Source organism: Denticeps clupeoides, chromosome 2, assembly GCF_900700375.1.
Source record: "Denticeps clupeoides chromosome 2, fDenClu1.1, whole genome shotgun sequence".
In the NCBI taxonomy this organism is placed as follows: domain Eukaryota; kingdom Metazoa; phylum Chordata; class Actinopteri; order Clupeiformes; family Denticipitidae; genus Denticeps; species Denticeps clupeoides.
In genome coordinates, this window is record NC_041708.1 from 11,705,096 (window position 1) to 11,733,090 (window position 27,995).

Consider the following 27,995-nt stretch of genomic DNA (forward strand, 5'->3'; position numbering starts at 1 on the left):
ACAACACTTGCCATTCAAAGCCGACGCTACTCAACCCGGAAGTAAAGGCGGAGTTGACCGTGTTACAAATGGGAGGATCTTTACAGGAAGCTGATTGGCTGCAAGCCGTCCTTCCCTGTACTCGTTGCAAGAGCGCCTCAGAGCTGCCGACGGTCACGTTCTAAAACAGGTGGAGAACTTTAGTACGTATTTGGTGAAACAGAGAATGGCAAATACAAATAGATAGACAAAAAATGTTCTTAAAACAAAAGTTTTTGTTATTTTTTAATTAACACATGCTTCAAAATCATATTATTACATGTTTATAAAAACATAAATGCAAAAATGGTATAGCGAGGACAAGCTGTGGAGTCGCAACTGTTTTCCTTGTCCCAGGATGGCAGCAGGGCCGGGCGGCGTGTCTGGCCGCCTTTTCTCTCACCTCTTCCCCGGATGCTCGCTCTGGGCTTGGCTGCAGCTGGTCGCAACGGGAGCTGCGCTCTGCGTCTGTGCGCAGGTGGCCCGCGTCTGCTGGAGACGCTCTCGGCTGCGCTGCTTCGCGAAACCCCCGACTCGCAACTGGCTGCTGGGACACATGGGGATAGTAAGTGGCTTGATCAGGGGCTGTTGTGACATGCCGAGTAAATTACATTACTGTTAATGAATCCACATTTGTTATTGTGCATGCTGATGTTCCCTCTCCTTTGCAACTTTGTATTTTTTTCGCTTTCCATGGGCGGTGTATGAACTTTAGTGTCAAAGTGAAGTGACTGATATTGTGAAACACCATAGCACACAGTGACACAACGAAATGTGTCTTCTGCTTTTAACCCACCTCAGTGCCACCTTGGCGATTTGGGATTCAAACCAGCAACCTTCTGATGTTGGGTCCCTTTCCTTACCGGCCCGTGAAGTGCGAAGCATGTTTATCTTGCTGTTGCTGCCTGTGTGCAGGACTTACTTCCTGCATGCATAACTTCCCCTTTTTTCTACTAGTTGGTTATGGGCCTGATATAAATGAACTGCTCACATTGTTCACTTTTTGTGTGTCTCAATTACATTGTTCAACTCAAATTCTTCTAACATTCTTTATGAAGATTGTTTGATAGATTTCAACTTCATGGTTCATAATCCATGGTCACTTGATGTCTTACTCTTAATTTGCCCTTCTTGCTTGTCCTCACTTGTAAGTCAGTTTGGATAAAAATGTCTACCAGATTAATATAATGTAATTAATGCATTAATGTTTTGTCCAGATGTTCACCTCAATTCATTTACTATCAATTTTGTTATCAGTTTTGTTACCAATTTATCACCTTGTTAAAAGAAACATCCTCAATATATCACTTGTTTTTTACTGCCACAAGCCTTTTGGCTAATAAGATGCCAGTGTGCATCTGCTACACTGACTCAGTTTTGCACCATATATAAACATTGATTCGTCAATTTCTGATATGGGCTACAGTCTTATATGGGAACTGGTTATGCAAAAATGCTCAGTGGCCTGTTCTGTAATTCGGTCTCTGTCGCTTGTTATCAGATGAAGAGCACAGAAGAGGGTATGCAAGCTACAGATCAGTTGGTGCAGACATATAAACACTCCTGCTCCTGGTTCCTGGGCCCTTTCTACTGCCTGGTGCGGCTCTTTCATCCCGATTACAACAAGCCCCTCCTGCTGGCCTCAGGTGAGCCACACTCAGTATAAGACTGCTTTTATACAGCCGTTCTTTAAGGTTCAGAAAAGTTCTCATTAACGTGAGAAAATGAAAAGATTCTGAATCAGTTACTGAACTCCGCCAGTAGTCTGTGTGAGAGCTGTCAATCCTCAGGCTCCTCCCACTTTAAACTGTGTTCATGTAAACAAAAAACAACAAAAAGGGTAGTTCTCAAAGCACTTCTTTCTATTTCATTTTATTATGTATGTAAATCCTGAGGACGCCTTTATCCAGTAAACAAGCTCAATGCTTAGAGCATAACTGTCCCATGATTCCGTTCATTTGACCGGGAGCAACACAGAGATGAGGTAACGTGACTCCTATAAATTGGCAAGATGGCCACTGCCAGCCACGAATGATTGGCTTTCGTCAACTCAACTTGGCTCCTTCTCCGCCTCAACCCGTAAGACTCATCCGGTTCATCTCCTCACCTCTCCACTCTTCCCTCTCATCCTGCCCCTTCCACAATTCAACCTAAAACGTGAACATCAACATCCGTGTTGCAGCTCACGCCGGCTCTCGTTCGCATATTAAACCGGAGGAAACTTACCTGTCTCCTTGCGTCCAATCGCACCGGGGTTTCTCGTTTCGTCCAACACGTGCTCATGTTCTGGCCCCGCGCTGGGACCGTGAACCATGCTCAGCACGCAGCACCGTGCTTAGTGGCAGTTCAGGAATTTTAATGAGTACATGTTTACACACACACCAGTATCCCAGTTGGTGATGATATTGGGGATGTATACATGAGTAACCAGTGGGATACATGAGTAACATGAGTGGGATCCCAGTATATACATGATAAATATACCGGTGTGCCAGTTTCTACTCTTTGTGCAGCTTCTTCAGTGTTTTCCACTGTTACATGAAAGTGAAGTGAAGTGATTGTCACTTGTGATACACAGTAGCACAGCACATGGTGCACACAGGGAAATGTTTCCTCTGCATTTAACCCATCACCCTGAGTGAGCAGTGGGCAGCCATGATACGCGCCCGGGGAGCAGTGTGTGGGGACGGTGCTTTGCTCAGTGGCACCTCAGTGGCACCTTGGCGGATCTGGATTCGAACTGATTACAGGGCCACTTCCTTAGTCGCTAGGTTATCCAGGTTCCCAGGCAGCCTAACTGTGTTGCTCAAAACTAGGATAAGGGCATATTTCTAAAATATGATAAAATACGATTTCTGTGATATCATGTTAAATCTCTGTGTAGCGTTGAGTATTTGTCTCTGTGTGTTCCCACAGCCTCCATTACTGTGAAGGATGAGTTGTTCTATGGACTCATGAGGCCATGGCTTGGTAACTATACAACAATGTCCTGACACACTAATGCCACACACAGCGCAACTGTAAAGACGGGACCCACAAAGACAGGCAGACTTTTCATTAGTCTCAATACAATCATGGGAACATGGTTTTTGAAGAAACATGATTAGATTTTGACAGATTATTAGATTATCTACACACAGACAACAACAATCTACAAACAGACTTTGCTCCATATCAATTTGATCAGCACCACAACACAGTGTTAAAATAATAAAAATAATAAAAGAGCCTCTTTGAATGTTATTGCAGAACCCAGTTTAAAAAACACTGTTGTAATAATCTCATGAAAATATCTGCAGAGCAAGGTTGATGTGGACGTGGAGTTGACTGCTTGCTACATCTTGGTACCTCATGAAATTCAAATTTAAATTTTACAGCATACACCCTCTAATCAGAGATGAATGACACTCCTGTCTTCCACAGCCATGGCCGCATCCTGAGCCTCATTTAAAAAAAAAAAAAAAATTCTGAGGATCCTTGTTTCCTATGTCAGGGCAGGGCTTGCTGTTGAGCAACGGGGAGCGCTGGTCACGGCACCGACGACTTCTCACGCCCGCCTTTCACTTCGACATCCTAAAGAACTATGTAGTCGTTTTCAACCACTCCACCGATATCATGCATGTGAGTGTCTCACTTGGATGAAATGTAATATAGTTATTATACAATAAATGTGTGATAGATGTTTCAAATCTCAAATGTTCTAGGTTTGTTAAAAACTGATTACAGTGCTTGCAGTAAAAGGTAAAGTGTGACACTCTGGGACACAGTGGCATGCATAACTGCCCCCAACCACCCCTACCATATTTTAACCTGGGTTAGCTAACATGGTAATTGATTTTAATTTATGAAACTTTGCTGCCTGAATGATGTGAAGTGATTAACCTTTTGTAAAAGAAGATTCTAAAAATCAACAACAAAATAATGAAATACATTCCATTCTATTGCTGACAAATGCCAGCTCCTTTTAAAGGAAACTAATATGCAAATATTCTATGTAGCAAATGTTTGGGCATAGCTTTTCCAAACAGATATTCACACTTTCTGGCTGATCATGTCATATCATTCTGAAAGTAAAATTTGTGATAAATAAATTGACAGTGATAAACCTCATTACTCTAAAGTGAGGAGCTTTTTAGGAATGTAAACATTGTAAAAAGTGCCATACAAATAAAAAATAATGGATGGGTTTATTGGGGTTCAGTGTCACAGGGTGGTAGGAGCCTAGTTTGTAACACACACACATAGGAACTAGAAGACCACAAAGTCACAGGTTCAAACCCCACTTACTACCATTGTGTCCCTGAGAAAGACACTTAACCCTGAGTGTCTTCAAGGGCACTGTCCCTGTAACTAAGGACTATAAGGTGCTTTGGATAAGGGTGTCTGGTAAATGCTGTAAAGGTAAATATGAAGGATGGAAGCAATTGACAATGTCTGATTGATTGTGTATTTATTTTTGGTCTCCAAAAATAAATAATTCCCTACAATTTACAATTGTCACATCTAAACAGTATTTCCATCAGGCTTTTGCTATTTTTTGTTGTAATGATGCATGGGTGCTACTGAGAATTAAGTGAGATCAGCAGTAGCATCTGCATCCTTAATTGACTCTAATCTCTACTGCCTACTGTCTACCTGAGGGCCAAAATAAGATCTTGTTTTGGATATTGCATGTGAAATGTACATCTCTGCACCACTTGTACTGTTGTTGCTCTAGTCATGCTTGAGGTGTGGCACTTGCCATGTTCTGCTGGATAGACTTTGCATAATATTTGTCTCATACTACTTGTTCAAACTGAAGCAGTGGAGCACATACTGTTATTTGTTCATTTAGCAATTTTCTTTTCCCCATTCAGTCTAAAGCACAAAAGGGATTGCAGAAATGGAACAGGACCAGTGCACAGTAATTATATTTGTGTTCGCTGCAGGAGTTGTCTGTGTTTGTTTTAGTAAGCAAGCCACTTCCTGTTTTTTTTTTTAAATCAGATATCATCATAAAGTCACAACCCTGTCCTTAACACCCACTTTTAAACTGGCATGTGAGATAATGCAGGAGTCACAAAAAATATTTCACAAAGAACCTTATTTTCTTTTATTATTTATTGATTTAACCACTTCTATTAACACGTCTTTTGTATTGATTTTAAATGAAGGCAAAATGGCGCCGCCTGGTGGCTGCAGGTCAGAAACGTCTAGACATGTTTGATCAGATCAGCCTCATGACCCTGGACAGCCTTCTCAAGTGCACCTTCAGCTACGACAGCCAGTGTCAAGAGTGAGGCTCACAAATACACACACACAGAGATGTGTGAACTTAATCTTTCCCATAAACATCAGCAATGTTATAATCTCTTTATCATAATGTTTATCTTAGCATTTATCCTAGTTGAGTGAAAATGACTTTTCTTTCACATTACTATCTGAGTATAGTAATGTGTCTAAACACAGACCATCTCTATTTATCTCTCTGTCTCTCTCTGACTCACAAAATCTGCACACGTTCTGAAAATACACACAAATGTATGCAAGCACCCACACACATAGGTGGAGCAACAGCTAAAAACAGAAAAGATTATGAGACATTCAGAGAAGCAGCAGAATGTTTGATTTATAGAGGGGAGGGAAATCCATCATAAGAGGTGCCTCTCCCAATTCTCCCTGCTCTTTTTAAAAACCAAATTCCTCCTCCTACTCTTTCTATAGAAAGCCTGACTGTACTTACAGTAGTTGATGATGGGCTAGAAAGAGACTGAATGTCTGATAACCATGTCCCACTTCCCCCCACAGGAAGTCTAGTGAGTACATCACTGCGATCTATGAGCTAAGCACGCTGGTGGTGAAGAGGCAGCACTACCCTCCACATCACTGGGACTGGCTGTACTGGCGCTCTGCCAATGGCCAGCGCTTCCGAAAGGCCTGCAGCGTGGTGCATGGCTTCACCACTGACATCATCCAAAAGCGCCGCACCCAGTTGCTTCACCAAGGTGCAACAAAGAGCCAATGTGTATCTGAGCCCGGCACCAGGAAGAAGGTCACAGACTTCATTGATGTGTTGCTGCTCTCCAAGGTAGGGCTCTTAAGCATCCAAAGCATCCAAAAGTATGCATTGTATCAGGGCCATATTGTCTAATTAATGTACATTTGGTGAAAGAACTTCCAACCAGTCTGGCTTTGCAGGATGAAGATGGTAACAGCCTCACGGATGATGAAATTAAGGCAGAAGCTGACACGTTCATGTTTGAGGGTAACATTGCAGCTATAGACCTTCTATAGAGCTTCTTCATTATCTGAACTAGGCCATGTCTGTAGACAATCTGTCAGGCAATCTGCCAGTATTGGATATTTAAGCACCAAACGTGACCAGGCGTTCAAAAAAGCACAAATAGCATGTGTTTACAAATATTTATTTTTATAATGATCTATATTCTTATCAAATCTCTTCCTGAAAATTTGCAGGTGGAACAAAATGCACACATAACTGCCACCTGTAATTATTAATTAATTAATTAATTGAGCAATAGGTTCCTTGACAACAAATCTGTTTTTCCAGAAATTTTATATTCAGAATTTGATAACACAGACATTGCAGCCTAAATATGACAATTATTTTTAATGTTTCTCACTGGGTATAATGCATTTAAGTCTCTGTGAAAATGTAAAAATGTAACTTAATTATTATTATAATGCCACACTGAAGACGTACAGCCTATAAATTAACAAAATATTTTGTATATAAAAAAAATGTAGCATTTTAACTTTGCATTGAATATGAATTCAAATCTTGCCACCTCAACATATAAAGAAACTGATAAAAAGCATAGGATCTCTGTGTTCACTCTGTTAGTAGTTTTTATTTTATTAGATCTGTTATCAGATTCTGTTTATCAGAATTCAGTATTACACAAGGACATACCACTATATAACACTGCCTGATGTTCAAAACCAGAAGTAAGGAAACAACTGTACATTGTGGTCTCCAATCAATTTAAACTATGTTAAAGAGAAAAGCAAACATTACTTTGGAATACACACATATTAGCATCTTATTTACATATCAGTTGAAATCAAAATTGTGTCTCCAGTGTGTGTTTATGTAGGGCAATCCAATGCAATATGTCTTCTCAGGTCATGACACCACGGCCAGTGGGATATCATGGGTGCTGTATAATCTGGCCGCTCACCCTAAGTATCAGGAGCGCTGCCGCGATGAGATTGATTCTCTGCTCAAGGGACGAGAAACTGAGGAGATCCAATGGTCACTATATTATATTTCCCCACCCACTCCTCTTTCCTTTATTTTTAAAAAGAAAAGCATTAGCTGCTCCATTTCCTGTTGCAGGGACGACCTGACGAACCTGCCCTTTACTACAATGTGCATTAAAGAAAGCCTGAGACTGCACCCACCCGTGGTGGCCCTTTCACGCCAGTACACCAAAGACATGCCTGTCCCTGGGGGTCGCACTATTCCAAAGGGTGAATAATGGGTGGCGGTGTTTACTACTCTTGGACATGGAACATGCCTTTTCACTGCAATTCTGTCTCCCTTAAGGAACAATCAGCCTGTTGAGCATCTATGGTACCCACCACAACTCTGAAATATGGCCCAACCCAGAGGTACAAACACATACATGCACAATAAATAGGAAGTGATACATCTGTAAATTAGTGTATCTGTAACCTCAGTTTTTTGGTCTTTACACTTTTTTTGTTGCACAATTAAGTATAATTTGTACAACCATCATCAATGTGTAAGTCTGTTTTCATAGTACCCATAATAAAAAATGGTAGAAATATGTCTGCATCTAGTATTGTGCATGTTTTACTAATTTACATTCATGTTTCTGACTGTAGGTCTATGACCCCATGCGTTTTGACCCTGAGAAATCCAAGGGCCGTTCGTCCTATGCTTTCATCCCTTTCTCTGCAGGGCCCAGGTACCCCAAAACAACAGTCCCCAACCCTCAAAATATCTATTAATCTACTGGAGATAATAAGCTTAATGAAAAGCAGACTTCATTCATATTTGTACTTGCTTCAGTAAGCAAACTAAATAGTGAGCAAGAGACACAATGGAGTCAATTTGCTCATTATCTGCACCAGCAAGCAGTAAACCTACTTTTTATAGCTTTATCTCTGCTCCATCACATTCTTTCTTATTTCAATAAACTAATTAAGAAAAATGCCTGGGTGTGCTGGGATGGTTAAATGAAAGTTGATAGAATTGTTTGTTAATTCTGGGGTTTAAAAATACAAATTTCTGGGATGTTAATATGAATTCCAAATTGAAAACCATGTCATTCTGCAGCTGTGATGTACATAAGGACCTGTGAATACATATTCATACTATATATTATGAATAAATTCATTCATATTTTATATGAAGTGTATTTCTAATGCACTTCTCTTGTCCTGCATCACAGGAACTGCATCGGACAGAACTTTGCCATGGCGGAGATGCGCGTTGCCATAGCGCTGACCCTGCGCAGGTTCCGTGTGAGCCTGTCTGGACAAAATGTGCGTCGGCTGTACACCCTCATTTTGAGAGCTGAGGGGGGTCTGCTCTTGGATATAGAGCCCCACAACCCCACTGGGCCAGCCACGCCCACCTAGACTGACTGAGAGTTTCTCAGATAAGGTCGTCTGATATGAAAATTTTACTTTGTGAGATTATTTACCATTAATATGAGTATGTTTATGGTATTAGTGGCTAGAAAATGTGGTATATATAAAGAGTGCTTTGACCTTTCTGCTTTGCCGTTCAGAGATTGGCAGCTCAGTCAACTGAATCTGGAATTTGTCCCCTAATGTCCACACACAGGGAATTTGTTATTCTGGAAAAATGTCAACACAACTTTCTGTCAGTGCCAAACATTGTGGTTGGTGAATGGTGTTGATGATGTCATTTCCAAGGCTGCTCTCCTGCTCATCATGCTGCTGATGTCTTCTTTAGCATTTAAAGCTACAGATACTAAGTTAAAGTGAGTTACTTTAATTTCTTTCTTGAAAAATGTGGACATGACTTCCTCTTTGCACCAAACAGGAAGTTTTGATGACTCCATTCCCATGAATGCCTGCTCACTTCTATAGCAGGTTATATAGCTCACTCCTCCATGTCCCACCTCTCTCCTCCTCATTAGCATGTAAGGCTATGGACACTGAAATGGCACGTCCTGGGGAAATCTCATTTTGGGACTCACTAGAAGTGGCTGTAATTCTGCACCAAGGCTGAATTTCGAAGACCTATATAACCTATATAAATGCAAAAAAAAAAAAAAAAAGGGCACTTTTAAGTCAAACACAGTGCTTTGTGCTAAGCATGGAGCTTGTTAATCAGTGTAATGTCAAAGAAATGGCTTAAATAGATATAACAAAAAACAAACACAAATTATGTTTGAGTGGCAGCTGTTAATCATTGGGCCTCTCTTATTTTAAAATCTATTTATAAAAACATCATTAAAAATCTTGATTTGGGTGACAGAAATAATAACACACCAACAGGAAGGCTAGTTACTTTCTCTTCCTCAACTAACAAGTGATTCCTTCTGGTTCTATCTCTTACTGTAAATTATGACCGTTTATACATAATGCTTCATGTATAACATTTTATATTATAATAGCCTTGTTCTGTTTCATTGGTTATCTTTAATTTTGTAAAAAATAAGAAAATATATGGTTTATTAATAAAAAATATATTGCACAATATATCTGTCTTTAATAACTACATTACATACTGAATGATTGATATATTTACATCATTTGCTGCACTAGTTTACAGGCTTTTATTTCCATGATGAGTCATTGTTGGTGAGGAATATATAAGTGACGCACTGTTGCTGTTTGTGAGTCAAGACCACTCCCACAGTCCCACAATTCACTTTCCTAAACAAACCCAACACATATCCACACAGCCAGAGCAAGACATCTAAAAATAGACAGTGTATAAATAGTTCATGCAGTGGTCGGGGGCTTTCCTGAGGTGGCCGTGATTTAGCAAGCCTCTAATAACAACGCACACACACAGCAGCAGCCAGATGGACCCATCAACTGCAGAGACACGAGCCGACCTGTCACTCAGCCATTAGACCTCATTGGAAATGGCGGCATCCTCAGAACGGCTCCCTCAGCCTGCAGGTAACACTTTGTGCCCAGGCTGCCAAAGCGCTGAGGCCCTTCTGCTTCCATGTGGCCATCATCTGTGTCAGGACTGCCTCACCCTGTGCCAGGGGGAGCTGGGGCAGGAGCAGGCCGGCTGCACGGAGTGCTACGGGAAAAAGCTCCTTGACAGCGTCCTGAAGGGCCTGATGGACTCACTGTTTCAGGGTCAGCCCAGACGGGCGGTTGTCCCACAGACTGGGGAAGAGTGTGTGGATCAGGGGCAAGCTGCACTGGAGAGGTGCTCCACCCATGGGGAGAACCTGACGCGTTTCTGCACTGACGATGAGGAGCTGGTGTGTGAGGTGTGTTTGAGGGAGGGTCATGAAGGCCATGACAGCTGCTGCACTGATGAAGCTGCTCAGGACTGCAAGGTGAGAAGATGAAGGTCCAGATATACAGCAGCATGTCTTATCATCAGCATCAGATGTTAGTACCCACTTAATCTCTGTACATCTGTTTCTCCACAGACTTATTTTTGAATTGTTGTATTATGTAGATTATCAGCACTGACGAGCTAGAACCAAACCCTGCTCAGACCACTTCTTAAACAGAACCTCATACTATGTATCATGTGTGCATTTCAGGATTACATTAGGATTATGAATAGTCCATGTTTTGTTGGTAGGGGTGAAGTAGGATGAGCAGGTCTGTCTTCACTTGACATTAGCGGATTTAGCCTGGATGCTTCTCTCCTTTTTTCAGAGGGAGCTGAGGTCAGCCCTGAGACCTCTGCAGGAGATGCTGGAGGTCTTGAACACAGCCAAACAAAGCTGTGAAGAGACCACTGATTACATTAAGGTGAGCTTCTCACTTCAGCTATTATTGGTGCTAAAGAAAAAAATTCCTTGCCTAATTGTCACGTCCGCGAGCTGGCGGGGGAATGAAGCGAGGGAGTGGAACATATGGGGAAACAATGTTTTATTAACACAGAAACCAAACCAGGCACGAGGGCCAAAAACAGGGGAAACAAAAGGGGAGAACAGAAAATGTTGCTGCCCCAATCGGCTGCTCCACAGGTCCTTATACCAGGGCATGGGCAGCCCCTACCGCTGCACGTCCCCACTGACGTTTCCTGCATCGCAGGATGGTGCCTTCTGACAGTGTGGGGGCTTCGCCGGACCATCCGTTCAGCCCCTTTTGCCTTTGTCAGGATGAGCAGGCCCCTGCCTGGCCCGCCCTGCTTACCGGCTACCGGAGTACCCTGCACCATTGTTTACCCATCCACCCCCACCTCAGGAGTAGCTCCCAGCCCGAATAGCGCCCTCCCAAAAAAACGTTTGGGAGATCTCCCCCTAGTCTAGACTCAGGGGCTGCTTATGGCAATGCCTCCATGCCCCGCCTGGGCATCCATGTGTCAGGGACCTCCTCCTTTGGGTTCTGCTCCACAATGCCACCTGAGGGATGAGAAGAGGGTAGATAGGGACGGTATATGGACACCACACATGAACAGACACACACACACACACACAGACAGACAAAAGAGAGGGTATTCTGGCTTCCTCTCCGGGTTCTCCGGGACCTCCTTAGGAGGTGCAGCCAGGAACATGGGAGGTGTGACCCTCTGGCCACCCACCAGTGCTGCGTCCCACATCATAGGGTCACTGGATCATGGCTTGTTCTGGGTGTGGTGGTGGGGCAGGGTCCAATCCATGGCTCGGGCTCTGACCGATCAAACACCGCCCTCAGCAGCTGCAGGAAGTCCCGGAAACCCATCCTCTCTGTCCCCCCCCATTGCCACAGGGCTGCACCCCAGCCCCACGCTTACCCAGTCAGACGCAAGAGTATGGTGGTGATCTTCTCTGCATCAGAGAGCAAGGGAAGAGCAGCAAAGTACACACCACAGGATGTTAAGAAGGACTGGCATGTACCTGCTGCTCCTGCGAATGGGCTGGGCAACCTGGGCACTTCCCACAGGAGGCTGGGTGCTTCACTGGAGATTCGCAGAATTTTCCTCTTACTGGTTTCAGATCCAGCCATGTACACTTAACTAGCCACACCTGTCCATGGCCGGAGCCCCGTTGTCAGACAGATTATCGCCAGCCGTGTTCCCAGCTGCTCCCAACTGTGACAGTAATAGATCATAATCGCCAGGCTGTCTAATTATTGGCATGACCAAATTCACTTACCTCACAAACCTGGTGTAGACAAATAAAAATATATACATTGCATAGAATTCACTTCATACAGTTCAAGATAGACTCCTGTCTAACACTCAGCAAAAAGAACAACTGAACAAGAAAACGATGAGTCAGGAGAGGTGAGGGCTCACCGGGAATTACACACACACTGCTCCCCTGGTGGCTGCCAACTGCTCCCACAGGGGATGGGTTAAAAGCATAGTCAACATTTCACTGTGTGCGCTGGGTGCATGTGACAAATAATCACTTTCACTTCTCTCTGACTTCACTTTCACTATGGTCATAATTTGACCAAAAGTTAGAGAATATTGGAGATTTGATAGATAACGTTTACGATCTTCGACGTGCCACCTCTCTTTCTGATGCAAGAGCCAGGCCCGGCACACGGAGAGGCTCATAAAGGAGGAGTTCGAGAAGCTCCGCCAATTCCTGGGCAATGAAGAGGCGGCTGCTCTGAACTCTCTGAAGGAGGAGGAGGAGCAGAAGACACAAAAGATGAAGGAGCAATTGGACAAGCTGGCCGGAGAGATTGCCTCCCTCGCAGATACAATCAACAGCGCCGAGGAGGCCATGGATACTGACGATGTCACGTTTTTAAAGGTGACAGCATGGGACACAGCCACATGTTGCTAGAAGTACACAGTCAGACACAAATCCAACTCATCCTCTTGATTCTGTTACAGAATTATATAATGACATCGGAAAGGTGAGTGTTGAGGATCTCTGCCCTGAAAGGACTGTTTTATGGAGTTTTGACCTTGAATGAGTTTTGAGCTATGTTTGACCCACAGAACCGAGTGCCGAGTACAGAAACCAGATGAGGTGACAGACACACTGATTGATGTGGCCAACCACCTGGGCTGCATCAAGTTTCACGTCTGGGACAAGATGCAAACAATCATTCAGTACAGTAAGCAGTGAAAATCTTATTCATTGGTAGATGCAGCAATTGACACCAGATACTTAACCTGAACAGCTGCTCATGGTAAATTCTCTCTTCTCAAACCAAAGCTCCCGTTGTTCTTGATCCCAACACGGCCGACATCTGCCTGATGGTGTCTGACGACCTCACAACCGTTCACTACAGCGGGGAGGACCAGGCGCTGCCGGACAACCCCGAACGCTTCAGCTACTATGAGTGCGTCCTGGGATCGGAGGGGTACAATTCTGGCCGCCACTGCTGGGATGTCGAGGTGGGCGACTGCTCCGAGTGGGCCCTGGGTGTCGTCAGTGAGACCATGCAGCGCAAGGAGTGGTTCCCGCCGAACCCCGAAAGGGGTCTGTGGACCATCTGCCTGTTTGCCGGAGAGTATCACGCCCGGACCACGTCCAGCAGCTCTCTGACCGTAAAGAAGAAGCCCCACAGAGTCAGGGTTCAGCTGGATTATGAAAGGGGACGACTCACATTCTCCGATGCCAGTGACAACACGCTGCTGTACAAATTCAAACACAAGTTCACTGAGACAGTTTATCCCTATTTTTCCAACACCTGCAAGCGCCACCCACTTCGCATTTTAACAGGGAAGCTATTGGTCATTGTCGATTAGAGCAGTAACCAGCTACTGAGGTAATACTGATCATGAGTTCTGCTTTGTAACACTGTCATGGCCACAACTGAAAGCTCTGTCTCAATGCAAGTGGCCTAACAAGGCTGTCCCAATGTAGAGGGTCCATCAAATGCAGGTCAAGAAGGACTCATCCGATTAATCCTTCCGCATCCATTAGTGTTTGTCTGTCATTTCAGACAGCAAAATTATGCTATATGTCTGAATTTGGGTAAACTGCATCCGCAAAACACCTCTTATCATATAGTAGGAAAATGCATGAATATAGATTTTAATGCACTGGGGAAAGACCGGAAAGGTAGACAAAAGGCAGAGAAGGCAAAAGAGACAGGATTGAACAGAACCAGGGTGAAGTGAAGTGAAGTGATTTTCACTTGTGCTACACAGCACACGTGCACACAGTGAAATTTGTCCTCTGCATTTGTCCATGATGCGCCCGGGGAGCGGTGTGCAGTGGCACTAAGGTGGATTGAGATTCGAACCAGCAACCTTCTGATAACAGGGCCGCTTCCTTAACCACTAGGTATCCCATGGTGGACACTGAGGACAAGTGATGTCAATGTCATGACACCTGTGACAAAACAGGCAATATTAGCATAGGTAAGCATGTAATGAATTAAAATGTTACTACTGCTACTGACAATGATGTATCTCACACAATTCTATGGCAATATATAGTAAACAATGACATCTGTTGTGACACATTGATGCCAATGTTTAGTCAAATTAATATAAAATGTAAATGAAGAAATTGCAATTAGCAGTAAAGTGTTATGAAATATAAATTGTGATTGGTTGAGTTTTAACTATTTGTTGATAGTTGATAGTTGGTAGATATTTGACCTTAAGGGAAAGAGAGATTATTCTGGATTCTACATTTTACACTGTGTATTGTATTTTATAATACAATTTGGCAATTTTGCATGCTTATGAAGTACAATGGAAATAAACTGCCATGGCTTTATTAATTAACTTAATATTTAGTTTTTTCTATATTCTGTTGTGTATTTGTATCTGAATAACAACTGAAGAATAAATACACCAGTGTTTCAGCATGGATTCAAACTGGGTCAAAGAAATTAAATATAGTGCAGAGGCATTCAGTAATCGTTTGATGACATGCCACCTGTTGCTCCTCGTCAACTGCAAGGGCCACCCAGGGTCACATGGCCACTCCTGGAGGGAAAACAATCCTGCAGAAAGTTGGCACCCAGACATGTTTTCATCTATTTAACATTTCCCATTGCTCTAATCTCCCCAAGCAGGACAGTGTTTCCACATCATACACCTCCTCCCTGTGTTATTTCCTAACCCATAACCTTGAAGACATCATAATTTCTATGAATCTGTTTTTAAGTTTTTTTCTGGATTTGGGGAAGTGTAATTCATTTCTTCAGGCCCAACAACACACTTTATTATGTTTCTGAAATTGAGGAACATTGAAACACTGCAGCACAATGCACGGTGCACACGGAATTGTGTCCTCTGCATTTAACCCATCACCTTGGTGAGCAGCCATGAAAGACGCCCGGGGAGCAGTGTGTGGGGGCGGTACCTTGTCCAAGGGCACCTCAGTGGCACCTTGATGGTTCGGGATTTGAACTGCCGACCTTCCAATTATGGGTGGGCATCTATTTGCCTTAATAATCCCATCGTCCTGAAGGTGGATACCTTTATTAAACCTGACATTATTAGATAATGGATCAAATTTATCATTGAATATTTCCAGAACACAAACTATTTGAAATTCTGAGACAACTTCATAAATGTTTCTTCTATGTCATAAACAATGCTAATAAATAATGATTGGTATGTCCTCTATCTAAAAAACATCAAAAAATTTTGCTAGTTTTTATTTATTAAACACATGCCTACCATGCACATTACAGTACACAAAGTGTATTTACAGACTAGGTGCAGAAGGGGAAAAAATTATCCCATTTTCTTTCCAATGAGCATACACAACATTTAATGACATTACATTACATTACATTGCAGAGTTAAAACAAAACATACACACAGTTCAAGTATTTGGGTTAGAAAATGTTTTTCTTCTAAAATTAGACCATGTAAAAGTACAAACAGGAGATTTACAAAGGCAAAACAAAGACAATTTGTGAAATAATTAGAAACCAGGGTTTAAAAAGCAATTTTTTTTCTCCCCACCGCCTTGGAATACCGTCTTAATGGTGAAATAATGTGTTTAGAGCACCATATGATAGTTTTTCAAAATGTCTAAAACACGCACATGAAGGAATGATTAACAGTTATCCATCTACAACACAGTCATTCAGGCATGGAATCCCACAGGAATGGATCCCTGGAAACCTTTCATTATGACTGAAATTCACAGAAAGGAAATCTACAGACAATTACAAACACTTGTCTACATCCATTACATTTTTATCTTTTATCTTGGCTAAAGTTTCTACATGTTGTTGTTTAACATGAAGACACATCAGGCATGGACGGCTGAGTGATTTTCATTCCAAATGCATCAGAATGGGACCAACGCTGGACTAAATGTCCGAGCAGGATGAAGGTGAGAGTGGTGGTTAAAGCACTAAGTGGCGAAGCGGAGACAACTACGGTTACTGCTCATCATGTCATCACATATGGAATATTTGTGGAAGCTGCTTGTATGTACTATCGACTGATCGAACGCATGCTATGTTATGGGTATGTGGTAACTGAGGACATTCAGTGGATAAATGAGAGTAGGTTTTTGGGGTAAACTACTGCAAATTCCCATTATATTATGAGTATTGTAAAAATTGCATGGTACTCTTTACCATGAACTCCTGGAAGGTCTTGTGAAGGACTTTTGATTGCTACAGTAGTTGCTTGGTTCCATCCATCAAGTGTCATTTACGAAAGGGAGGTGATGTTGGACCTCCCACCAGGTGGCGCTACAATCCGCTGTGCTGTGCGTCTTGGAATGTGGTCGTCCATTTGAGTTCCTTCATTAGAGAAGATAAAAGCATTTGAAATTGGATCATTTGTAAGTCAGTCAAGGGCTGTCTTGTAATAAGAATATAATCATAACTTTGCATTTCCAATTAGGAAGCTCATTCTCTTCAAATGTAGGTCATGATGGGTATGGAATAAACTGGCTGCACAAATATGGAAGAAAGAGAGGAGAATATGGAGAGAAGAAAAGCTTGGTACCGGATAAGGTAAATCCTGATTGGTGGAGATTTCTGGCTGGTCCAGTCATTCCCTTTCCTGGGCATTGACCCCCCCTTGTGGTGGGAGTGGACGGGACTGATTTGGTCATACTGATGACATCGTGGACAGGGCCATCATAATTCCCACGTGGAACACCACGTGCGTCAGCCATCTTTTAAACACAACATTTTGGAAAATAATTGTTAATTATTGACAAAATGCAAACACTTTATAATAAAATAATCAATATTTTAAGTTGCCACAGTTTAAGATTGTACACACACACACACACACACACACACACACACACACACACACACACACACACACACACACAGACAGCAAGCATGTATAAACCTGCACACATACATGTAAAACTGGATAGAACATGCTGGGGCATACAGTCATGGAACAGGGAAGTACTCTCCCATTTTGAAGTCTCTGGATTTCACTGGCAAAAGCAGCACAATTAGGATCTGTTTTGTACTGTATCAGAACTATGTTCTTATTAGTGACACTTTGCTAAATGTTACATCTGACAAATTTGAATGCTATAAAGCAATTCATGGAGGGAGGAGGCTTCACGTGACCTGGTAGAACGCGGAAGTGAGTGACAAATCGTGTATTTAACGCTGGTAGGCGCCAGCTGTCATTGCTCAGTCATTGTTTGGTTCACCAGAACTTTGACTCGGCTCCTTCAGCACCAACAGATCTCATCTTTTTGTTCCAATTCTGTCTTTTCCCATTCATGTTTTGGGTTTGCAAGCGTCTACACCTGTGGGGTTGCAGCTTTGGTTGACTCGCGCTCGCAGAGCAAACTGTTGGCGATTCACTTACCTCTTTGCAATTGGGTTTCTCCTCCTACATGCGCTCTTTCTATTCTGTCTACTCACGCTGTGATAAAAGCCACTTGGAAGACCACTTTATTCCCTGCAACAAAATTCTAAGCACAGACCTTTCGCACATAACCTATGATAAAGCAAATCTAATCATATGAACCTCACCTATTACTATTCTGTCCCTGAGCTAAACACTTAAACCTGAGTGTCTCCATTGGGACTGTCTCTCTAACTACTGACTGTAAAGAGCTCAGCATAAGGAAGTGTGATAAATGCTGTAAATGTAAATGCATTATAATCAGTGTTCCCGATGTGTTCTGCTGTGCTCTGCTGTGTTTACAGTCAGCATTTGTTCTCACTCTGCTGCGGGCCTTGATCCTCTTGTAGACGTAGTCGGGGAAGGCCTTCCGGGGAATAAAGCGGCCTGTGCCCTCTGTCACATTCAGGTTTCCATCCTCCAGGACAATCCTACCCTGGCTGATGACCACCACAGGACAGCCACGGCACTCCATTCCCTCGAAGATGTTCACCTCCACTGTCTGAAAAAAAAGGATTTAAAGCACACAGAAGCAAGCATCATCCCAGCCCCAATAACTGACTGTATCACCATGGCAACAATGTGAATGCACGTCTCATCGTTAGTTTCATACCAGATTGTGTGATTTTGCAGAGAAAATCCTGGTCTCCTTGGTGTTCCAGATGACTAGGTCAGCATCAGATCCAACAGCTATTCGGCCTTTGCGAGGGTACATGTTGAAGATTTTTGCTGCGTTGGTGCTGGTCACAGCAACAAATTCATTCTCATCCATTTTACCTGTCACCTAGAACACACAAATCTCTACTCAGTTATATGTACTAACTAGCTAGTTAAACCGATACCCATTTAGGCTTACCAGCCATGTTGTCATATCTTAGGCTACAAATAGATGCCTTTATAAAGTGGAACATGACACCATCGCAATTACAACACAGTTCTGAGAAAGACCATACCACAGCCTTGTCCCAGACGATGGACATGCGCTCCTCAACACCATTGGTGCCCTCTGGAATAAAGGTGAAGTTGTCTTTGCCAACTGCTTTTTGTGCCGTGGAAAAGGTGCTGTGGGCACTGGCAGTGAGTTGAAGATCACCACTGGAACACAATACACAACGCCACTGAAGCCTTGATTTCAGGAAAAGCCCTCAACCTCAGATTCAGATTCTCATTTTCAACTTTATTGGTTCAGCGAAGTCATCCCAAAAACCTGCACCCAGCCTGTCCTTCTAATGATCAGGTTCCCCACTCATGGACTAATAATCCTTTAAGTGTGGTTCATAAAGAACTTGAGGAATGGCTATGTTATTTCATTCTTCAAAATTCCTGCTCTGGATGTCTCTCAATGTTCCAACCGCTAATAATGCAACTTGCTTCCTATGGCCAGAACTTGCATCCTGTCTTTAACAAATAATATTATCTAGTCCAGTTTAAAAAATGTGGATTAATTAATTCAAGTCAGTTTACAAATTTGAATAGCCTTCTTGCATGAGTATGAGATTTTTTGCTGAAACAAATCATTCCAGATGATAATAGTTGGCAACCCTGAGCAGACACCATGTAAACATCAAACCGGCACATGAAGAAGGCATATTAGCTGAATGTCGACTATAAATAAATTCATGCATTATAAAATTATAGCTATGATAATTTCAGTAAACCTCTGATATTATTTAGATATTTTTTGTGTCATAGGATCACTGGTACACTAGACTGTCAGTTTATTACCAAGACAGCAGAGAGGAGATGTAGTCAGGGGTACTTGGGTCTGAGCTGAGGGGTGGTGACATGACAAAGGCGGCGGCCTTGGCCCAGTTTTTACTCCAATAGTGTGAGCCATCAGCACCCAGGCCGGCTGCGATTGGCTCACCAAACACAACCATACCTTATAAAGAAACAAGACAAATTAATTTCTGGAGATACTACTTCAGAAAGGATTAGCAGAGGTAAATACTGTACAATGCTGATGCCCGAAAAGAGTGTCAGACTGACCATTTTTCCTGGCCTTAGCGATGACATCAGCAGCTGATCTACTCATGACCTTAGTGATGTAAAGAGGGCAGTTGGCCTGTTTGGCAATGGTGATGGCACGGTACACAGCCTCTGTCTCCACCTAGTGGGAAAATTATACAAATTATATATGAGACACGACTGATTTTCACTCTGCACATAATGTACATTCAAGGTTAAAGCACATCAGTAGAACAAAATTCAGTAAAAAACACATTCTTCAGTATATAATCTATGATTTTGTGCATAATGTATCCTTACACACTTTTTTAGTCTCAGGGTTAGAGGGTTGAGTATTAGCTCAACTCATCCTCAATTGAAAAAAAAAAACAAGTTATGGAGATTAATTTATTGAGTAATATTAAAACATGTACCTCCTCAGGATGACTCAGAATGTGTCCCTCAGGACCAGTGATGCCAATATCCAGGAGTTTCTTTTGTTCCTATACACACAAAATAGTGATCTTGACAAGTTAAAAAGTCATGTTCTTCTCATAACTAGTCATGCAGGCTTTGCTCGTTGTAAACAAATGCTGCCAGGACACGACCACATCTGCAATAGAAATGCAGACAGAAACACTCTCAAAGTTGTACCTCTTGTACGATGTCACCGTTCTCAGCGTGCACTTGTGCAATGGCGCCCAAGTCTCTCAGCACACCAAACGCCTCATAGATCTGTAATCCAACAGTTATGGCACACGTAATCAAGAAAGATTAATACTATTCCGTGCACATTGATTTTGTATGTATTTTTTCATCATAAATTCTTTTTACACTCACCTGAGTATCAGTGCTCTGGTATCTGTCTTTATAGGCCATGTACAGTAAAAATGAATTCACTCCTGTCAAAACAATGCAAAAAAAACCTCTGCATCAGATCTCCTGTACTGCATGTTCCTTGTTCATGTGTAATAATGTGCAAGTGTGTGTGTCTTTGTTCTTCTTTTAGTTACTGATATTACATGTATTGTCACGTTCCTAAGTCTAGGGGTCTCAGAAACGCAACAAGGGTGTGGAGAGGAGGAGGTCCACTGTTACACATGCAACCAAACAAACGATACAAACAGTGCTTTTATTTACAGTGTGCTAACAGGTTCAATAAGACAGAGGACTCAGGACAGCTAACTAACATCAAAACAGCTTAATGGAAGGGATGAGATAACAGCAGGGATAACTAAAACACGTACAAGTTCCCAAAACGGCACATGACAAGCTAACAGCTAACAGGCTAACAACAAAGGGTCTATCACACAAAGAAACAAGAAACACGAATGAGATCCCCAACGGAGCTCTATGCAGATCTCCGTGGACCCTGGGGACCTCCCAAAAGCATAAGGGCCTAGCAGACCCTGGGGACCTCCCGAAGACCATCTGAAGTCTCTTTAAATAGGTGGAGGTGACCAATGACAGATGGAGCTGGTAGGCCTCAACTCCTCCCACGAAGTCAACCTAAAAGGGACAGGACGCAAAAACACAGCCAAACACACAGAACACGTGGGAGCATACGTCCAGGGACGTAACAGTATGTAAGAAAACCAGAATTTATGTGATATATGTACTTCAAACTATCAAAAGCAGAAGACTCAGCATTTCTTTTGACACCAATGACAATTATAGGACATTTTTCCAAATGACAATATACACACACGACACAAGACAAAGGACACAGAGGGGAATACAGGCTTCTATTTCACTTTCATTAAGCCTGAGGCACCAACACAACCAAACTGAAAAGGAGGCAAACACAATATCATAACCTGAAAACTGAAATACAGAGATCCTTCAATAACGGAATAATTCATACAAACTCTGAAACAAGGACACAAAGCTCTGAAGAACAGGAATGTTAGCTCTGCACCTTTGTCCTTAACAAGGGTCTCCAGCTCCTCGGCCAGGCCCTCATGCCAGCGGGTAATGTCCACATGAAGGGAGTAGTCACAGCAGCTCCTCTTGTCCGCAATGTCCCTCCACTGGTCGTAGGCACCCAGCAGGCTAGAGCCTGGTTCGGGGACGACGTGGTCGACTGCAGGGGGAGAGCAGAGCTCCATCTATCAGAGATTCACAAACCTTCACTAATTACACAGCCAGTCATGGGGTTAAGTGTGTTGCTCATGGGGATAGTAGTCACACTAATGACTTTCAGTTTTAAATTTGGAGGTCATTGCCCAATAACCTACTACTATTTGACCAACAGAGAAAACCACAGAGCAAAATAAAAGCACATTTCTTGAACTTATGACAATATACATTATTGTAATATTGTAATGTTATACATTACATCACATGGACATAATTAATGTAAACTTCAGAGTTGATGATGTTATACTATTTCAGGTCACATTAACTATAGATAATGTTATGCTTTTGTTGATAGAAGTCTTTGAGCTATTTTAGATTAAAAAAATGTAAAAATGCAATAAATGTGTAACATAATTGTTCTAATGTACAAGTACACTTGATCATTAAACTAAAAACAAAGTTGTTTCCTAGGCATAAATTATCTATATGAAAAAAAGCAATGTTCTCAAAAGCAATCTCACTTTTTTGTGTTTTGATTTAGATCAATTGAGGGAAGAAACTTAATAAAGAAATTTATTAAAATTAATGCAAAATATAACACTTTCACTTCACAAAATGAGCATGCGTTTTGATTTCTAAACTTAATTTCTTATTATTATTTTAAACCTTATTTATAATTTTATTTATTTGGCTGTATAAAATAAAAATAGATTTGCTTGTAATTACACTTCTGTTCTCACCCATTTACTTGTGGCTCAAGTTGAAAGATCGTAAAAATGCTTTGTAGCCGTCTTTTTTTTTTTAGTTTCCCAATTTATTTTTTTACGGTGTAGTTTTCATTTTAAGCATTTTCATTTCAGGAGAATTTTGGTTTGTTATCTATCTGGATAACAAACCAAAACTAATGTGACTCTGCAGCATCACATTAATTTTAAATATGAGTTTAACCCAAATGTGAACTGGGGCTGTTTCCAGCAGGACAGTGAGGCGTAGTGAGACAGTGTGACAGGGCAGCGTGACCCTGTTCCATCTGATCTAACAACATCAGACAGCCTCTCCGCGAGCCTCATACTGGCACTTCAACAACAGAATAAAGAAACTGGACAACGTACTGATCATGGTGGTGCCCCCTGCCAAGGCTGCCTGGGTGCCGTGGTAGAAGTCATCAGACGGGGACATTCCCAGCTGAGGTGCCTGGAGGCTGGTGTTAACGTCGATGCCACCAGGGATGACTATGTGGCCATAGGCATCCACCGTCTTGACCCCACTAGGCACGATGAGATTCTCACCAATTTGTCTGAGATTACAAGAACATCGGCATTACAACACAGTTATACAAATTATGGTTTATATATATATCTCAAATGCGCAGGTAATAATTTACTATAATGGGTAAATACAACGTAAATGTGCTGTTGTCCATAATATTATACACAGTCAGGCTAATGGCGCTCTCATATATATATATCATATGCGCAGGTAATAATTTACTATAATGGGTAAATACAACGTAGATGTGCTGTTGTCCATAATACTATAGACAGTCAGGCTAATGGCGCTCTCTAAGACCATCCTGAGAATACATTTAGGGAACAATAATATAAATGTAACTATTTAGCATTAATTCATTAATGTTAACACTCACTTAATGACACCATCCTCAACATAAATGTCTGCGTAGAAAGACTGGTCATCGTTGACTATTTTGCCACCTTTGATAATGAGACGATCGCTCTGGAAAACAGAGAATCATAGAACACAATTTCATTTTAGCTTTACTGTTCAAATACCATAAAATGGAAAGAGACGCATCTGAGGAGATGAATTGAAGTAAAAGATGTGATAAGGTCTGAAATTGAACAAAGACAGCAGTGCACTGCTTAAGAAATGCAAATCCTCATGAATATTCCTGCTTTGGGATGAATGACAGGCGCAATCCAAGTGAATCACAATCCAGGGCAAGATTCGTTATTTATCTATTTAATATGCCAAAAGACTCTTCCTTTCCTTCTTTACTGCTTCATTGCAATTCATTTTTTTGGGGTAAATACGTTAGAAATATTTCAATGGAAGTAAAAAGATTCTAAAAAGGCTGACTACTGATTAAAGAATGGAATGGATATTGGCAGTATTAGTATAATCATTTTTTCATCAAATGAGTGAACTGAGTATTATGAATTTTATCATCCAGAAACACAACAAAAAAAGGAAAAAATAATCAAGAAGTGAATAACCAAAATCTATTTAAAAAAAGCCAATCATAGGCTGCGGCACATCAACATGGCACAGTCCCTTTAAAGAAGCAGCACGGAGCAAGTACGCTCACACTTAATTTTACAAACACAAAGTTTACAAATGCTATTGCTTTGTTTGAGTGTGCTGAACTGCAGGGACTAGCTGGCAAGCAGGTTAATGCAGGTTAATGGCACGTCACGTCAGTATTTATTACTCTCTTAGTGGCTACTGAGGTTTACATGAAATAAGTAAATATTAGATGCTTGAAATGTAATGTGCTTGAAAATGATTATTAAATACTTTCTGAAAGAGCATACAGGCAGCAAAATATACAGAGGAATGCAAGGGTTCATGGGAGACAAGGTATTTTAGCTGTTCACTAAATTCATTTCATAGTTATAGTAATAATTTATTTCTGCAGATAAAGAAATTATGTTCCTTTCTTGTTTTTTGCCCTCATGTCTTAATGCTCAATCTTTGCACACACATTCAGCCTCACATTCACCCTCAAATCCATCCATTACAGCTTTCACATGGCTGGCATTGGGCCTTGGCGCGGTGCCGTGGGGGTCGCTAAGTCGGTCAGACATGAAAGTAACATCACCGCGCTTTCTCAACCGCCCCTCAGCAGACATAATGAATACGTCCAGCAGTTGGGGGACAAACTCGGTCACATCGGATCAGAACTGACCCATTTCCTCTAGGGGAACATGGAGCACTACCTAGGGATTTTACTGCAAACCTTTTTTTACCTTTGCTGCTCACTAAAGATGTTTCTGTTTATTTCTCTATACCAGTAATTCATCATCAGAACAAAAAAAGTTTATTTGTTGAAAATTTGTCCAAATGTTCTGATCATTTGGAATTGTTTGCAAGGTTCAGTTCCCTTCAGAACTTCACAACACAATCTAAAATTCATAGAGAAAGAAATGCTTCAGTTAAGTAGATATACACACACACACACACACATATATATACACACACACACACACACACACACACACACATACACACACATTTAGTTTAATGCTTTTATCATCAGGTGTTAAGGATGCTTCAAAGACAAATAAAGCCTGTATTTGTACATTAAACAGTATTTTGGGGCTAGAAAGGTTTCATGGAAATTGTAATTGACTATTTTCATCAATGTTTGCTGAATCCATTCCCTACATTCTAGTTAGATATATTTTTTATTTGATTTGGATTAGAGCCCCTTTAAATTTCAGTCCTTGACATGTTTTATATGAATTTGCCACAGTCGCAGTGGAAGATTCTGTGAAAATAGTAACATCCAGAGAATGTCCAGGTACCTCAGGGTGTTTCAAAAATTAAATAATAAAACATAAATGCCTCCGATAGTGAGGACACGGGCAAGGGCTTACCCCTCCTCTCCTCACCAAAAAATGTGAACAGTGTTGACAGATTGGGCAGTTCTGAGTTCGATTTTGGTGGTAAAATATGCTTCTGGAAGGCAAAAAAAGGGTTTTGAACATTATTCTTATAATTTGAGAACAAAATGGCTGCTGCTGTTTTATGTTGCCTGTGCTTGGGCTACATGTCCCTTTAAAGTATTTTATAGCGGTCTAAGCAGATTAATTAACGTTAATAATAAATATGGTGGCCTTTGAACATTTTGTGGTCTGGAAGCATTATTAGCTGTATTCTGCAACCCCGAATATGAACATTCAAGGCACTGGTGACAGGTTAGTTTTACAGGAGAATCTGAGCCTGGAGGAGGTCAAACTGATCTGCATGGGATAAAAAAACGTTATGACTCAGCTAAACATTCTTACAGAGTGTAAAAACAGCTCTGTAAAGATGCCAGGGCTTGCAAGTGGCCACGCATGAAAAGAAATTAAACGAAATGGGTGGAATGTGGGTCATCTGTGCCGAGCAGCGCGCGCGGCACACTGGGACTAAATTGGGCGGAAGGGAATGGGCCGGATTCTTCTGCCAGTTATCTCGCAACCCCAGGGTGGCCAGGGAGGGGTTCCACATCGACCCTTACAGTAGAGTGGAGTACAGTACAGAAAGGCAGGGCCTTGGCAGGACATGCCGGCCCGGTGTCCTACATTCACCAGGATACGATGGTGGGGAGCGGCAGACAGCAAAGAGTGACGATAAAGACGTCAAATATTACAGCAGACACCCAACGATCACATATCCCATTATTCACGAATCCTTATTAATTGTTAGAGACAATAGCCTGCAGTTCCGCCGCTGACCGCTGGGGACAATCATCGTGGAAAAAGAATGAATGAATTTTCAGTCCACGCCAGAACCAACATGATTTATTTTAACGGCGGAGCGGCCAGGATTATCTCTATAAACGTCTGCTATGTCATACATATGAATGTTTATGATGATGACGGTGTGTGTGTGTCTTTTGCAGGCTTGACTTGGGGTGGTGGGTGGACGACATTGAGACAGGTGCCGACGTGCACCCCCCATTCATAAACCTCCTTTATTTAGCAAAAGTCACATTTAATTGTCCGAATCGGGTACTGAATCGTAGATCTTGGGATCTGAAAGAAAAACAAACCCTTATTTGCGGGGACAGAGTAACAAAGCGTCTGCAGCGCGTTTTTTTTTTTGTCTTTAGGGTTCCTTTCATAACGAATAAGGGACAATAAAGCGAATTAAAAAACGGTCCGCGCGGTGGTCCTGCGTGTCGGCTCCTTACCGTGCTGCGCGTCTTCTTGCCCGGGTAAGACATGCCGGCCGGCCGATTCGGGTGGAGCACAGATTTTCCCAGACAGACAGCGGAAGACGAGGGGGAGGAGGAGGAGGAGGAGGAGGAAGAGGAGGGTGACAGACGCAGGAAGGTTCACTTTTCGTTTTTTTTTTCTCCCCTATAATAAAACCACGCAGTGCACCGCGCGATCGCTGTAAAGAGCGGAACCGTGTTTTTTTTTTTTTTTTGTCCTGGTGGAATTCAGATCCCCCCTCTTTCTTCTCTTTAGTATACAGGACGCACCCTGCAGGCCTTAAGTGGGCATTTTCACATTATCAGTGCACTCATAAATATTCAGCTTCAACATATCTCAAAAAGGTTTTTTTCTTTTAAATCACACCTTGCTCTACTGCAGCTATGATAATGAACCGGATAATACAAGCTAAATAGGAATATATCTGTGTTTTATTCACATTTAATCATTACAATCTTACCGCTTTCTTCCACTACCAATAGTAAAAGTACGAAGACTGTTATTAAGAGTTGAGCAAAGTGTGTTTTGTTCACTTAAGTAAAATGTACGATGAAGGATTTTCACTTTTAAAATGTTTTTTTTTCTTCTTCGCAAACGTACAGACTCTGAAGTTCAAGTTGCAGAATCTTAACGACGCAGATTATAGCGCTCAGTTAAAGAGATTTTTCTGATAAAATGTGTACCTCGCGCCGCCCGCCGTGACCGCGACTGGGATACACGACAGTGTGGCCCCGGTTCGGCTGGTTCCTGTGGCGGAGCTCGGGATCGGTGACGCTGGAGAAGTTACTGACGCTCTCCGTGTCGCCGCCGGTGTTGCTCCTCCGCACCGAGCCCGGGCTGAAAGAATCGAAATTCAGCGTCTTGTTCTCATACGCGCCCTCCACGTTGCAGAACATCCCGCCGAATTTCATTCGGGGTTTCGGACTGTCCGTGCCGAGTCTGGAAAGTAGAGAGCCCTCGTCATCATCATCATCATCATCTCTCCGCGGAATTCTCTTCTCTGCCATGCTGCAAAAGGTCTGGAGGTAAAGAGCTGCAGAAGCAGTAGGTGATGTCAGTCGAAGTGTGCAGCGCTGAATGAGGAGAAGAGGAGGTCGTGGAGGGTC

The 27,995-nt window shown here is 42.1% G+C and overlaps 3 protein-coding genes across 8 annotated transcripts; 2 read left to right on the forward strand and 1 right to left on the reverse strand.

The window, feature by feature from the left end:
* The first annotated feature begins 107 nt into the window (after positions 1-107).
* Positions 108-9,720, forward strand: cyp4f3 (cytochrome P450, family 4, subfamily F, polypeptide 3). Of its 5 annotated transcripts, none has more exons than XR_003745007.1 (13): positions 116-169; positions 376-583; positions 1,520-1,664; positions 2,935-2,988; positions 3,512-3,639; positions 5,172-5,293; positions 5,806-6,085; positions 6,196-6,262; positions 7,144-7,491; positions 7,568-7,632; positions 7,870-7,952; positions 8,439-8,709; positions 8,750-9,720. XR_003745007.1 is itself a non-coding variant. In XM_028966491.1 (13 exons), exons 2-13 carry the CDS (start codon positions 377-379, stop codon positions 8,626-8,628), a joined length of 1,605 nt encoding a protein of 534 aa, XP_028822324.1. In that variant the 5' UTR covers positions 116-169; position 376; the 3' UTR covers positions 8,629-9,720. The 5 variants fall into 5 exon arrangements, 4 of the variants coding, with proteins under 4 accessions (XP_028822322.1, XP_028822324.1, XP_028822326.1 ...); XM_028966491.1 differs by having other exon boundaries at positions 7,144-7,273; positions 7,358-7,491; positions 8,439-9,720; XM_028966493.1 differs by lacking the exon at positions 8,750-9,720 and adding an exon at positions 7,720-7,766 and having other exon boundaries at positions 8,439-8,631.
* A 283-nt stretch (positions 9,721-10,003) lies between these two features.
* On the forward strand, positions 10,004-14,935 carry LOC114783400 (nuclear factor 7, brain). Its single transcript, XM_028968877.1, has 6 exons — positions 10,004-10,544; positions 10,876-10,971; positions 12,681-12,911; positions 12,995-13,017; positions 13,103-13,221; positions 13,323-14,935. The coding sequence occupies exons 1-6, from the start codon at positions 10,113-10,115 to the stop codon at positions 13,856-13,858; spliced, it is 1,437 nt and encodes a 478-aa protein (XP_028824710.1). The 5' UTR covers positions 10,004-10,112; the 3' UTR covers positions 13,859-14,935.
* An 893-nt stretch (positions 14,936-15,828) lies between these two features.
* dpysl4 (dihydropyrimidinase like 4) lies at positions 15,829-27,989 on the reverse strand. Of its 2 annotated transcripts, none has more exons than XM_028968359.1 (14): positions 27,573-27,989; positions 23,592-23,680; positions 23,059-23,243; positions 21,786-21,950; positions 20,708-20,769; positions 20,522-20,602; positions 20,302-20,370; positions 19,910-20,030; positions 19,646-19,802; positions 18,874-19,015; positions 18,534-18,704; positions 18,243-18,422; positions 17,045-17,216; positions 15,829-16,836 (listed from the first exon to the last, which is right to left on the reverse strand). In XM_028968359.1, the coding sequence occupies exons 1-14, from the start codon at positions 27,894-27,896 to the stop codon at positions 16,745-16,747; spliced, it is 2,010 nt and encodes a 669-aa protein (XP_028824192.1). In that variant the 5' UTR covers positions 27,897-27,989; the 3' UTR covers positions 15,829-16,744. The 2 variants fall into 2 exon arrangements, with proteins under 2 accessions (XP_028824192.1, XP_028824201.1); XM_028968368.1 differs by lacking the exon at positions 27,573-27,989 and adding an exon at positions 26,865-27,016.
* Between the last annotated feature and the right edge of the window lie 6 nt (positions 27,990-27,995).

Bases quoted from the DNA above. Each gene is read 5' to 3' on its own strand.
- cyp4f3 (XM_028966489.1), top strand. From the start codon at position 377: ATGGCAGCAGGGCCGGGCGGCGTGTCTGGCCGCCTTTTCTCTCACCTC. The intron at 5,294-5,805 runs GTGAGGCTCACA...TTCCCCCCACAG, and splicing joins TACGACAGCCAGTGTCAAGA to GAAGTCTAGTGAGTACATCA. The intron at 7,953-8,438 runs GTACCCCAAAAC...CCTGCATCACAG, and splicing joins CCTTTCTCTGCAGGGCCCAG to GAACTGCATCGGACAGAACT.
- LOC114783400 (XM_028968877.1), top strand. From the start codon at position 10,113: ATGGCGGCATCCTCAGAACGGCTCCCTCAGCCTGCAGGTAACACTTTG. The intron at 12,912-12,994 runs GTGACAGCATGG...ATTCTGTTACAG, and splicing joins ACGATGTCACGTTTTTAAAG to AATTATATAATGACATCGGA. The intron at 13,018-13,102 runs GTGAGTGTTGAG...TTTGACCCACAG, and splicing joins TATATAATGACATCGGAAAG to AACCGAGTGCCGAGTACAGA.
- dpysl4 (XM_028968359.1), bottom strand. From the start codon at position 27,896: ATGGCAGAGAAGAGAATTCCGCGGAGAGATGATGATGATGATGATGAC. The intron at 19,803-19,909 runs GTCAGTCTGACA...TTTCTTTATAAG, and splicing joins CGCTAAGGCCAGGAAAAATG to GTATGGTTGTGTTTGGTGAG. The intron at 18,705-18,873 runs GTATGGTCTTTC...TGTGTGTTCTAG, and splicing joins TCGTCTGGGACAAGGCTGTG to GTGACAGGTAAAATGGATGA.